The sequence below is a fragment of the Callospermophilus lateralis genome, chromosome 14 (genome assembly GCF_048772815.1).
Source record: "Callospermophilus lateralis isolate mCalLat2 chromosome 14, mCalLat2.hap1, whole genome shotgun sequence".
NCBI classification, from domain to species: Eukaryota; Metazoa; Chordata; class Mammalia; order Rodentia; family Sciuridae; genus Callospermophilus; species Callospermophilus lateralis.
In genome coordinates this window covers 30,238,211-30,251,373 of record NC_135318.1, presented here as the reverse complement: position 1 = coordinate 30,251,373, position 13,163 = coordinate 30,238,211, and the positions used below count along the sequence as shown (strand labels likewise).

The window sequence follows — 13,163 nt, the reverse complement described above, 5'->3', positions numbered from 1 at the left end:
AGGGGTGAAGGAACATATGGAACTCTATAAGAAAATTTTAAAAGGAGCAAAGAAATCAGAGAACTAGAATAGACTGAGTCACTAATATTAAGAAAAGAGTTTCAGAAAAGAAAGGAACTTGACCAAGCACCAGATAGAAATAATCCTACATGTGGTGTTAGTTTTTACAGCTAGATGAAGATAAAGAGTATCAGAGAAGACAGTATAGCCTTTGGGGGCATACAATTCAACAAATAAGAGTAAAACTTCTGTCTGTCCGGCACAGTGGCACATGCCTGTTATCCCATCTGCTCAGGAGATTGAGGCAGGAGTTGTTTGAGGAAGGACTGGGTATGTAGCTCAGTGATAGTGTACCTCTGGGTTCAATTCCCAGTACTTTAAGAAACTTTTGTCAAGGTCCGGGTGTTTTTTGTTTGTTTTTAAAGAGTAATTCAATCATGCTAAGTTTATGAGATTTAGTACCTGTCACATTAGTCAGAATGTGTTGTCATGGTGAATGAAAAGGACTGAACTCAGAATCTCGAATCCCAAGCTCTTCATTATTTTAACTGAGTAACCATTCAGTCATCGAATAGGATAGAGAGATTTGTAAACGGATAAATTATAATCAGATTGGTAGCTGTTATATTGAATATGATTAAAAGTGTTTGAGCAAATCAGTTAAGTCTTTTGGGGCTCAGTTTCTTCACCTGTAAAAATATTTAAAAAAATAGTTTAAAACCTCATTCTCTATATAGTAGTACCCCCTCATGCAATTCTGAATTGTTAGATTGCTATTTGCCTACAAAATATTTGCTTTAAAAAAGTATGTGCAGTGCATATGTATATATTTTAACATGTTTTTAAAAATTCTTTATATGGTACACTTCTTATAACTATTATCCCTTACCCATGGTTGTCATCCTTTCAGCTAATGAAGTACAGACAGCAGACCATCTTCAATGCCCTTGACCAGTGTGTATTGTGCACTTTCTTCTATTAAGTCCTCTACCACCCTCTGAAGTATTAAGCATGTCTTAAAACATGTATTATTTATCTCAGGGACTGTTTTTTCTTGCCATTTATTTATTTTGGCTCACAGTGAGTGATAAAGAAAAGGCGGCCTTTGTACTAGCTATTAAAATGCAAGCTTTATAAAAAGAAGGTGAAGATTATTAGGCCACCAGTCTTCCTACATGGAATGGACAAAGTCCGAAATTGTCAAAGTGTACATTTTGTGTCTTTGATAGAGGGTGACTCTGTGTTCACAAATATTTATCAAAGGTGTACTGTGTGAGCTCTGTGTAGTGTTAAATACTGGAGATAAATTAGTAGATGTGATTATACACACACAAACACACACACACACACACACATATACATAATATATATCTCCTCTTGGATTCTATTGTTTAGTAGGAAAGATAAAGTTAAATAAGGGACAGAGACCCGCAGGAGGCCAATTTTGCTCAAGCAGAATGTTGAATAAATGCTCTGGTTCCGACAAAAAAAAAAAAGAAATCACAAACAGCAGCTTTTATCATCACCTCAGTCTCTCCTTCATCTCATTCCTGCATCTCATTGCAACTGTGGTGTAAGAAAAAACATTGATATTATACAGTTAGGTAGCAGGATTTCCAAAGCATGTTATTGGCATATATGGTAAATGTGGCTAGGGAGAATGAAGGTTGAGCATGCCTGACTTTTGGGTCAGTAATATCCAGTTTGTCTTTGTAGGCTAGTTCACATTTAAATTAAATTATATATAATTTTTTTTCTTTTGTTTTAATTAGATAAACCAAACCCACATCTTAATTACTTTGCTTTTTGTTTAATAGGTCCAGGGACAAGTTCATCCGACTCTTGAGTCTAATGATGATGCTCTCCAGTATGTTGAAGAATTAATCTTGCAATTATTAAATATGCTATGCCAAGCTCAGCCCCGAAGTGCTTCAGATGTAGAGGTATGACAAAATTAGCCTCATATTTACTTTAGATATATCTAATGTATATGCCTTTTGTAATATCAGTGAAGGCAAAAAGAATGTGCTCTTCAATTCCAGAAAATATACATTCAATATATATGAAAATCAAGACTGGATATCTTTAAACTTTGTGTTGGGTATATGATAGCTTTTATATTTTAGCTGTGATACTATTCCATATTTTACTTTTCAACTAAAACAGTTTTGTGATGCCAGAATGATATATGCTTATAACTTAAAGAGTAGTGTTTCTTTTGTTTGGTAAAGCTAGCTAGCTAGCATTTCAAAAACATTTCCATTAGTTTCAGTAATGAGCTCAGAGAATTGGTAACACTAAAATATCTGAACAAGAGTAGTAGAATAGATTGGAAACAGAGTTGTATGAATTTATGATTTCATGGTAACATAGTTACAAAACAGAATATGGTCACTTGGTGGTGGCTGTACTAAAGGTGAAGATGAGTTGTTTAAAAGAATTAAGAGTTCATGCCCCACACAGTGGTGCACGCCTGTAATCCCAACGGCTTGGGAGGCTGAGGCAGGAGGTTAACGAGTTCAAAGCCACCCTCCACAAAAGTGAGACCCTAAGCAACTCGGTGACACCCTGTCTCTAAATAAAATACAAAATAGGGCTGGGGATGTGGCTCAAAGGTCGGGTGCCCCTGAGTTAAATCCCTGGTATAACCTCTCACCCTCCTGCCCCTGCCAAAAAAAAAAAAGAGAGAGAGAGAGGGTCAGAAGAGTATTTTCTGTGACCTTAATGTAAGCAATAAAGCTGCACAGGATGCTGGTACAAGAGTGTGAAAGAATGATGTTTCAGAAGCAGTTTATGAAATCTTGCATGTAGGCTGTGGGGCTAAGGGCAGTTCCTGCTCTAGAAATCTTCCTAGGGGATCCAGATTTCAACTGGGACAAAGTATCAAGGAACATTGAATTACAGATGTTGTGGATATAGTGAAGGTAGTGTACTGCAGTATAGTAATTCACTTTAATTTTTAGGGAATCCAGGGTAGGATTCTTACATTAAATTTATACCCTTTTTAATTGAAATCAAATCAAATTATGTATATCTTTTATTTATAATTGGCTTTGGATAAGTGTTTACATTGGGGTTCACAAAATGGATCTTAAATAGAACTGGTTCCCTGACTCTGCTTCTCGTTAACAATTCCAACTGCTCTTTTGGATTCTAGTTAGGTTCCCCCACAGTGTTTATAAAATGCAGCTTCCAACCAAATGTCTAATGTATTAGAATGGAGGTACAAATCTCATCTTGTTTATTATTCTGATGTTTATTATCTTGTTTATTATCCTGATGTATATTCCAGGCATTTGATAGTCTGTTGACATTGTATTTATACTTATCAATTTTATCCTTTTAATTAACATAGAAACTAATACATTATTTGCCAATATTGAAGGAAATCTCTGTGGGTTTTCAGAAGTAACTAAAAGTCTCTCAATCTTCCACTTGTATAGATTTAATCAATATGTAGATTCAAGATTGAATAAAAGATATTTCATAGATTTTTAATATTCTTAGAGATTCTGAGACATCAAAGATATTTATCCTTTTCCTTGCCTTTTTATTTTTAAATACTTTGCCTGAGCCTTTAAAATAGAGGTAGCCATATGGAATTCCAGCAAGTTGGCTTTAGGGCTAGGGATGGTTTTCTTTTCTTTCTTTCTTTCCTTTCCTTTTCTTTTTTTTTTTTTAAGTGTTTGTAACAGTGTAACAGTAATAGAAACACCAATCAGTTATCTATTGGGCTTGATAATTTCAAAGTACTGTCAAATAAATTTTTTGTCCTTACAATAACCTTGTGGGCTATTTACTGTTCTCCTCATACTATGTTTGGGAAAACTGACCCTCAGAATAGATAGAAATGATTGATTTTTTTTTTATATTAATTGTATAATACCCTGTACCAGCCTTGGAAGGGTATTTAGGTAACAATAAAGAATGTGGAGATGAGAGCTGGGGATGTAGCTCAGTTGGTAAAGTGCTTGTCTCCCACGCACAAGGCCCTAGGTGTGATCTCTAGCACAACTCCAAAAAAAAAAAAAAAATGTGGAGATGAGATAGAGAAATGAGTAAATGCTGTCTGAGTATGTTGAGGTTGCTGTAGCAATATACCTTAGACTGGCTAATTTATAAACAGCATATGTTTTCTTATTTTGTTTATTTTTAAAAATAGCATAAGTTTATTACTCATAGTTCTGGAGGTTGAGAAGTTCAAAATCAAGGCACCAGATGATATGGTCTTCTTGTTTTCTACATATGTGTCCTTACATGGGTAAATGGGTGAATGGGGCAGGGGCTGGGGGCAATTCCTCAAGTCTCTTTTATGAAGGAACTAATTCCATTCACAAGGACAGAGTCCTTAAAACCAAGTCACCTTATAAAGGCCTCACCTTTTAATACCACCACAGTGGGTATTAGGATTTCAACATGAATTTGTTAGGGACAAGACATTCAAAACTAGCAAATTGTGTCTTAGATTCTTTTGTTAAGAAGTAATCTTCCATTTTCCTTATTCAAAGTAGTAAGGTCCCTAAACTTAGCAAACTCTTCAAATATATTTAAGGTGACTCCCCCCCCCCCCAAATATTAAATCTATTCAGAATTGCGAGCTGGAGTTCAACTTCTGTTGTTTTCTACTGCTTTTCTACCTCCAGCTCATGACCCATTAATAAGTCATAAAATCACTTTAGAGTATTTCCCAATCAACATTTTAAAAAATAGAAAAGACCAGTGTACTTTATATAAAAAGGGCAGATTTTGTTTATGAAACTTTGTTTCAGTTGAGTAAATATGTATAACATATAAGGGCATTTTGTAAAATATGTTAAGAATTTATTTCTTACACTGAATTAATTTTTTTAAAAAAAAGTGTTAGAAAGCCACATGGTCACACACAATTATTAGGTTTCTACCATAGATACACCTAGTTGGTTTAACCATGGGATAAACCTTTCAATGTAAACATCTCAATAGAAATCCATGGTCTGGGAATGTAGCTCAGTGGCAGAATACTTGCCTACCCTGGGTTGAATACCTAGTAACAAAAAATGGGAAACAAAAACAAAAAACCTGGTCTTGTCATTTTGAGATTCAACAAATCCATAGAATTAACTTGGACAAAGGAAATCATTTATTTATTTAACAAAATAGAATGCATTTTGACACAATATATACAAATGAGGTAATTTTTGTTTTGCATGTTCCTTTCTACCATAGTCTCTCCTTTATCATCTGCCCTTGCTCCACCAGAATTTTGAACCTTTGAATGGCCTTTACTACATGAGGCTAGTATCTTGGCAAACAGGTTTTCAACTAGGTGGTTGGAAAATTTGTTAACTCCATTTTTAACTACAGTGATTTCTTTAGATACATTTCTGATTTCATTAATTAGAATATAAATAATCATTTTGCAATTCAGCAACTGATTTAGCCTAAGGCTGGCTGTGAACTCGAACAAAGATTTGCTTATGTCCTGTCATCATTGTATTTCTTCCAGCCCCTTCCCCACCTCCCAGACTATCACATGGCAAGCTTTCTTTTATTTTCCATTTAACAGCAACTGATAAGACTTTTTTTCAGGTTTATAATCATAGTTGTTTTGTCATTTCATCCAGCAGTTTTCACACACTACCAATACTAGTTGAGTACTAGGAATTTAAAATGTTAAAAGTTGTATAATAGTGACCTCTACTGGTTATAATCATGGTATCCTGCAAGTGGGTTTTAAAAACTTGCTAGAATGAAAGTACTTTCTGTTTAAAGTGAAGTATGAATCACATTGTCTCTTAAGGTAAGGGAATTCAGCCATTATAGTATTTTGAGTTCTTATATTTTCAGTGAAATTGTAACTGAATAACTGCTGGAAATTAAATTGAAGTTTGTTTGTTCATTTATCTCAGAGATTGAACTCCGGAGTGCTTAACCATTGAGCCATATCCTTAGCTGTTTTTGCTTTTTATTCTGAGACAGGGCCTCACTAAGTTTCTGAGGCTGGCTTTGAACTAGAAATTCTTCTGCCTCAGTCTCCTGAGCCACTGGGATTACAGGCATGTGCCCAGCTTAAATTGAAGTATTTTGCTAAAAGTCAATAACCTATGGAGGACCTTACTCTAAAGATAAACTGCCATGTATTAAAATTGTAGATACCAATGTAAATCATTGATTTCTTTGATTTGTAAATAATTTGAGGGTTGAGTACTTTAAACGATGGATAAAGAAAAAAATTTTTGAGGCTTCAATTGCAAAATGCTATTTGAGCTTGTAATTGGTGTTGAAAAGTAAGGACAAGTAAATGAGAATTGAATTTAAGATATTTGCTTTTTGAGCTTAGGTCTTGTTCTTGCTTGAAATTATAAAAGTTATGTTTAAAGCAGTTTCTACTCATTCTGGTAATTAACTTTATCAAAATTAAGTTGGGATTCAGAATATTATTATCTTCCTTAGATAAAAGAAAGAATGTTCCATTTTTTAGTCAACAAAGAAACTAATATATTGACAATTATATTTTTTTCTTAGCTTAAGTGTGTTTGTAATATAAATTACACAACATGTGGAAAATTCTTTGATATTATTTGATTTTAAAAGTAAATTTTAATTGAAGGTCACTGTTTGGTTTATTTGATGCTTAGTCATTATTTTCCTATTTTCTAAGGAACGTGTTCAAAAAAGTTTTCCTCATCCAATTGATAAATGGGCAATAGCTGATGCTCAATCAGCTATAGAAAAGAGGAAGCGAAGAAACCCTTTATCTCTCCCAGTAGAAAAAATTCATCCTTTATTAAAGGTAAAGATGAAACACTGCCTTCTTCCCTTTGAAAAGCAAAATAAAAACCACCATTTTCAAACACTAAGAATGTTTAACTGAAGAGTAAAATTCTCTCATTTTAAGTCTTCCAGGGATTCATGTGATGGGGAGGGATGCTATGATAAGTCTAAATTGAACAACATGATTTAAGGTAATTTCATACCTTAAAGTAATTATCAAGCAAATTGAAAGACTAAGAAAAGTTATTATTGTGGATTTTGTTTCCAGGTGTTATAAGAACTGCAAAGAAAATTTATAAAATTCCACCTTTCTTGTTGTTTAGAGCTAAGTTTCCATATAAATAATTTAGAAATTAATATTTTGTACAGGAAATTTTGTGAGACTTCAATAAGACTCTGTCTAATCTTTGAACAACAACAACAAAAAAATCCTGAGTATCACCTAAACTAGCCAATTCAACTTGCTGTTTACGTCAGTTTAATCTCTCCAGAACTAATGGAAAGAATGACTGCTACAAACCCTAATAATTCCTTTTCTGTTCTGTTTAATGCAATGAACAAACTATTGACTAACTTATAAAAAAAAGTATAAGAATTAAAACCTTAATACTTTTAAATATCAATAATTTTGCATACACTATAATACAGGCAAAATGCTAATGCTTACTTATATTGTCTCTGAGTTTTATTACTCAAGAAAGCTATTGTCATTATTTCCAGTTTGTAATGAGAGAAAGTATCTAATTTTCTAACAGAAAGTATCTAACTCCTTGGTTCAAATCCATAAGACTCAAAGTGATAGCGTTAAATAGATCTTCTTAATATTATACATAAATGTAAGGCTTACTACTTTGATAATGTTTAAGACTGTCAAGGCATTTTTTTTGGTGGCTGAATAGAAATAGCTGCCTTTGTCTTATTGATTGTTTTGACTGAGGAAATGTGCATGGAAAATTACTAAATTATTAATAATTGCATATTTCTTTGTAATTCCTTTTTTAAGATTTTCATCAACCATACATTGACTTATAGTCAGAAAGAATCAACAAATTGAGATATGTACATACTGTTAATAATCATAAATTTTGAGTTTTGTAATCTAATTGTGGATATTATTTCAAGTTACTGGTAAATCTTTACCATGATACATTTAATAGTTTTTATATATTCCAAACGGTAAATGCAGCCTGCCTACAACTTACAGTAGACTTATTTCAAAGTTTTTCTCCCCCTTAAATGGATTGTTTGGAATTTGCTCTCCTACAAGGAGAACAAAAGACCTATAAAAGACCATACTCTTTGAAGTCTAATAATAGAACTATTTAATGTGCTCTTAGTAACTACCGTTGTGCAGTGGGACAGAGCACATTTTTTTTTTTTTCATAGGAACAGCCAGAGAAATGTGCCATTAAGATTTGGGGGAGCCTAGGTTCCTTAGGAAAGAATAGAGGTATATGATATTTCTAGATGCCAATAATGTATTTACTCTTGTATAAAAGAGAAAACTCTGTTGTTGTAGTTACTTACAAGTATTCTTACTTGGGTAATGAAGAACATAACTGAAGAGTAAAATATACCAAACTTGATCTTTGCTTCCTAAGTTAGGGATTATATATTTAATAATGTATGCTCTTAAGTATTTTACATGACCAGGATGATTTTGCCTTGCCTTGTCTTAGTTTACATTTTTCAGTTGTAATACATATATTTTTCATAATTGGACCATTTAAATTATAAAATAAAACATTGATAATCACAGGCCTCAAAGTTAAGCTAAAGTGCATGATTTTTAAAAATTTGTAATCAGTGTGTTAAATTTTTAGTATATGGTGTCTAAACACGTTTTTCTTTTAATTTTGCAGGAGGTCCTAGGTTATAAAATTGACCATCAGGTTTCTGTTTACATAGTAGCAGTATTAGAATACATTTCTGCAGACATTTTAAAGCTGGTGGGGAATTATGTAAGAAACATACGGCATTATGAAATTACAAAACAAGATATTAAAGTGGCAATGTGTGCTGATAAGGTAGGAAACTGAGCTTCTATATGTTTTATTTCTTAAACTTGTGTACTATATTTTGGGGAATACTTCTAGTAAATCTAGTAGCAAGAATTAGGATATCACTTTCTAGAAATATATTAGATATATAATATTAAGATGTTTTTAAACATGTAGCAATTTTTATATATTGCTGCAATTAGGGTTTATTAGAGTAATAATATCCCACAGTGAATTTCTGAAAATTTAATTTGAATTGGAAGATTTAAAAGTCTATAGATTTACTTGAAAACAGTTTTTTAAAATTTGAAAGTACTAAAAGTTTTATTTCAACACTTAGTTTTCTTTAAATACTACTTGTGCAGTGTTTTAATAATATTAAGACCAAACATTTATTGAAAGTTGAGCATATACATGATTTATCTCATCTGGTCATTAGGATACTCTATAATGTAGGTAATCTTATCTGTATGACACTGTAGAAGTTCACAAGAAGGGAAAGATAAGTTTCAGGAAAACTAACAATGGTAGACTTCTTGGAGAAAACAAGGCTTGTTTTTATTCATCCCTACCAAATGTAGGAAAATAAGCCAAATATGAGAGATTGAGGCCATGGAATAAGGTGAGAATGGCAAGAGTATAGAACCGAAGACACCAAATCAGAGAAATTCGAAGTAGTATTTGGGAACAAACCAGAAGTGATAGGTTAACATAGCTACTTGTGTTGATAAAGAACTTGGAGGAGGCATGTGTAATATTAGTAGAATTCTATTTTAGAGAAGTTTTGAGGGGTTATAGCAATATATCCATAAAGATGCAGTTATATACCAGATTGGTTTTTTTAGTCATTTAAGAACTTTATTCACAGAACCTTTAGGGCATTTACCTTCAAATTTGACTGTAGATTCACATTTATACTTTATATATCTCTAACTATATAGGTATTGATGGATATGTTTCATCAAGATGTAGAAGATATAAATGTATTATCTTTAACTGATGAAGAGCCTTCCACTTCAGGAGAACAAACTTACTATGATTTGGTAAAAGCATTTATGGCAGAAATTCGACAATATATAAGGGAACTAAATCTAATTATAAAAGTTTTTAGAGAGCCCTTTGTCTCCAATTCCAAATTATTTTCAGCTAATGTAAGTATATTGTGTATATATATATGTCTATCGTTATATAACAACTTTGAATTTGAATTTGTCTAGTTCACACTAATTTGCCAATATTTTTAAGCTGTTGGACTTAATTTATGATCACAAATAAAATGCTACAAGTTTTAAGAGATCACATATCACATATTAAAAGAAAATACAAAAAGCAGACTGATTATATAAGTTAAAATGAATTCAGAATCTTTGATACACACCAAACAATAAAGTCTCTTGTCTATGTAGAAGATATTTTTGCTTTATTTGGCCAACTTGAGTCATTTAATAAATATTTCATCGATACCAATTGTGTTGTCAGGTACCATACTTAGCAGTGGAGATTCAAAGATAAATAAGAAACAGTTGTTCCCTCAAGTTAAGACAGAGATGTAAATTTAAAATTAAATTGCAATACAGTGTGTAGTAACTATGATAGAAGTGTGACAGCAGTATTATTGAGAGCACAAAAAATGGAACCAGTAACATTGACACTCAGATAAAGCATTGCTTGTGTTATAATAATAGTCAAACTAACCTAATTGGGACCTAAGGAAATGCTGATTGACAACAAGTGAAGTTGTCTAAGGGAGTTACATACTAGTAATTCCTAAAGCTACTCAGCCATAGGTGACTGATGGAGAAACAATGCTTACTATGGAAACTGTGAGTAAACATTAAAAAAAAAAAAAAAAGGAACAGGGGTGGGGGTGTAGCTTAGTGGTAGAGTGCTTGCTTAGTATGTGTGAGGTCCTGGGTTTAATCTTGAGCAACACACACAAAGTAAAAAATAATAAGGAATAGGTTATAGTGTTAGTTGTGCAAATCTGTAGATTATTAAAAAAAAAAGCACATTGAATTACCCACTTTAGATGGATGAATTACATGGTATTCAAATTATCTTTCAATAAAGTTGCTTTTAAAAATGAGTAAAGGTGCTGGAATGCAATAGCACACACCTGTAATTCCAGCTATTTGAGAAGCTGAGGCAGGAGGATTACAAGGTCAAAGCCAACCTCAGCAACATAGTGAGTCCCTATTTAAAAATAAAAAACAAAAAGGGCCCAGGATATAGTTCAGTGGAATGCCCTTGGGCTCAATCCCTAGTACTGTAAGTAAAAAATAAATAAATAGTTTTAAAAAATAACAGTAAAGGAAAGGCAAAGATGTTTTAGGACACAAACATTAAGAACTAGAAATGGTCAATATCAATAATCATTTAAGAAATACACATTAAAACCACAGTGAGGGGCTGGGGTTGTGGCTCAGTGGTAGAGCGCTTGCCTTGCACGTGAGAGACCCTGGGTTCGATCCTCAGCACCACATAAAAATAAATAAACAAAATAAAGATATTAAAAAAAAAACACAATGAGCTGCCACTATACATTCATTAGAAAGACTTAAAAAAAAAGACAATATCAAATACTGAAAAGGATGTGGCACACCTATTTGTGGGAACATAAAGTTCCCATATTACTTGTGAGATGTAAATAAGTACAAATATTTTGGAAAAAAGTTTGGCAGTTTTGTATAATAATAAGCATAAACCACCCATATTATCTAGTAATTCTACTTCTAAGTTTTGTCCTGAAAAAATAAAAACATGTTCATATAACACTGTTCACAAATGTTCCTAGAAGTTTTGTTTTTGCCCCAAACTAGAAACAACCCAAGTGTCAATCAGAGTTAAATGGAGTGGACTGTCATTGTTGCTAAGGAGTAGAGTGCTTGCCTAGCATGTATGGAGCCCTGGGTTCGATCCTTAGTATCACATAAAAATAAAAACAAAATAAAGGCATGCTGTCCATCCACAACTACAAAATAAAAAATGAATAAATATATAAATAAGTTGAGTAGATATACAAAGTGTGACATGTCCATATGGTGGAATGATGCTCAGTAATGAAAAGGTATGAAGTACTTATACACATAGCAGTGTGGAACAAAGAAATTAGACATAAGGGCTGGGGTTGTAGCTCAGTGGTAAAGCACTTGCCTAACATGTGTGAGGCACTCGGTTTGATTCTCAGCACCACATATAAATAAATGAAATAAAGGTCCAAAACAACTAAAAAAAAAAAAAAAAGAAACTAGACATAAAAGACTAGATATGATTCCATTTATTTCATATCCTAGAAAAGGTACTTTTCTAGTGATGAATAGAAGATTATGGGTTCCCTGGGAGTGAGAATAGTGAAAATTGATGGGAATGAGGAATACAGAAACTTCTTAAGGCAATGAAAATGTTACACATCTTGAATAAGATGGTAGTTATAAGAATGAATTCATAAATCTCACCAAAAAGTACATTAAAAATAGGTATATCTTACTGTATATAAATCATATCTCAAAGTTAATTTGACAAAATATAGTCACTGATAAAAATAATCAAAAAACAGTAACCAGTGGATTTTAGTGTAATCATACAAAATTGATTCCACATTGCATCTAACCTTTAAGAAACTATTATTCGGGGCCTGGGGCTGTAGTTCAGTGGTAGAGCATTTGCCTAGCATGTGTGAGGCGCTGGGTTTGATCCTCAGTACCACATAAAAATAAATAAATAAAATAAAGGTCCATCTACAACTAAAACAAAACAAAACAAAACTTCCACTCATTAAATTTTGGTGTAGGGCCATAAAAGGATGTTCACTTTATTTATGGGAAATGTCTAGAATAGGCAAATCCATAGAGATAGAAAGTAGAATAGAGGTTGACAAGGACTGGGAAAAGAGCAGAATGGAGAATAATTGTTAATAGGTTTACAGTGTCTCTCTGAGGTAATGAAATGTTCCAGGATTTGATAGTGTGATTATACAACTCTGTAAATACATTGAAAACTGTCAGTATCATAAGCATGTTTCATAAGGGTAAATTTTGTGGTATATGAGGTACATCTCAATAAAAAAATTATGAAGAATCTTTACAAAAGAATACCTAACAGTTATTTGAGTAGACTATTATTCTCCCTTTCCTAATTTATGTATCTGTATAGCTAGATTTTCTTCATGTATTTCAACCAAAATAATGTATCCCAACAGATTGAATGGCAAGAAATGATAGAAAAATCCTGCTCTCTTCTATTAAACTACTTGTTAGATTTGCAAAAATGTAATGTGATACCATTTTATACTAAATATTTCCTTTTTGTTATTTTAGAAAAACAGTTGCTTTTCACAAAAATGTTACTTATGTTATCATGTAGTGAGTTCATTTTTATAAGTGAATTAAATGTTTAAACATTGTTGGTTTT

The 13,163-nt window shown here is 32.5% G+C and overlaps 1 protein-coding gene across 3 annotated transcripts in view; it reads left to right on the top strand.

The window, feature by feature from the left end:
* Sos1 (SOS Ras/Rac guanine nucleotide exchange factor 1) overlaps positions 1 to 13,163 on the top strand; it is a 111,568-nt gene that overhangs the window by 41,489 nt on the left and 56,916 nt on the right. For 2 of the 3 annotated variants that reach the window (XM_076832525.2, XM_076832523.2), the window contains exons 2-5: positions 1,818 to 1,943; positions 6,641 to 6,772; positions 8,616 to 8,780; positions 9,695 to 9,904. In XM_076832525.2, the coding sequence (XP_076688640.1) occupies positions 1,818 to 1,943; positions 6,641 to 6,772; positions 8,616 to 8,780; positions 9,695 to 9,904 (633 nt within the window). The remainder of the gene's footprint in view (positions 1 to 1,817; positions 1,944 to 6,640; positions 6,773 to 8,615; positions 8,781 to 9,694; positions 9,905 to 13,163) is intronic. The other variant, XM_076832526.2, reaches the window with a different exon arrangement.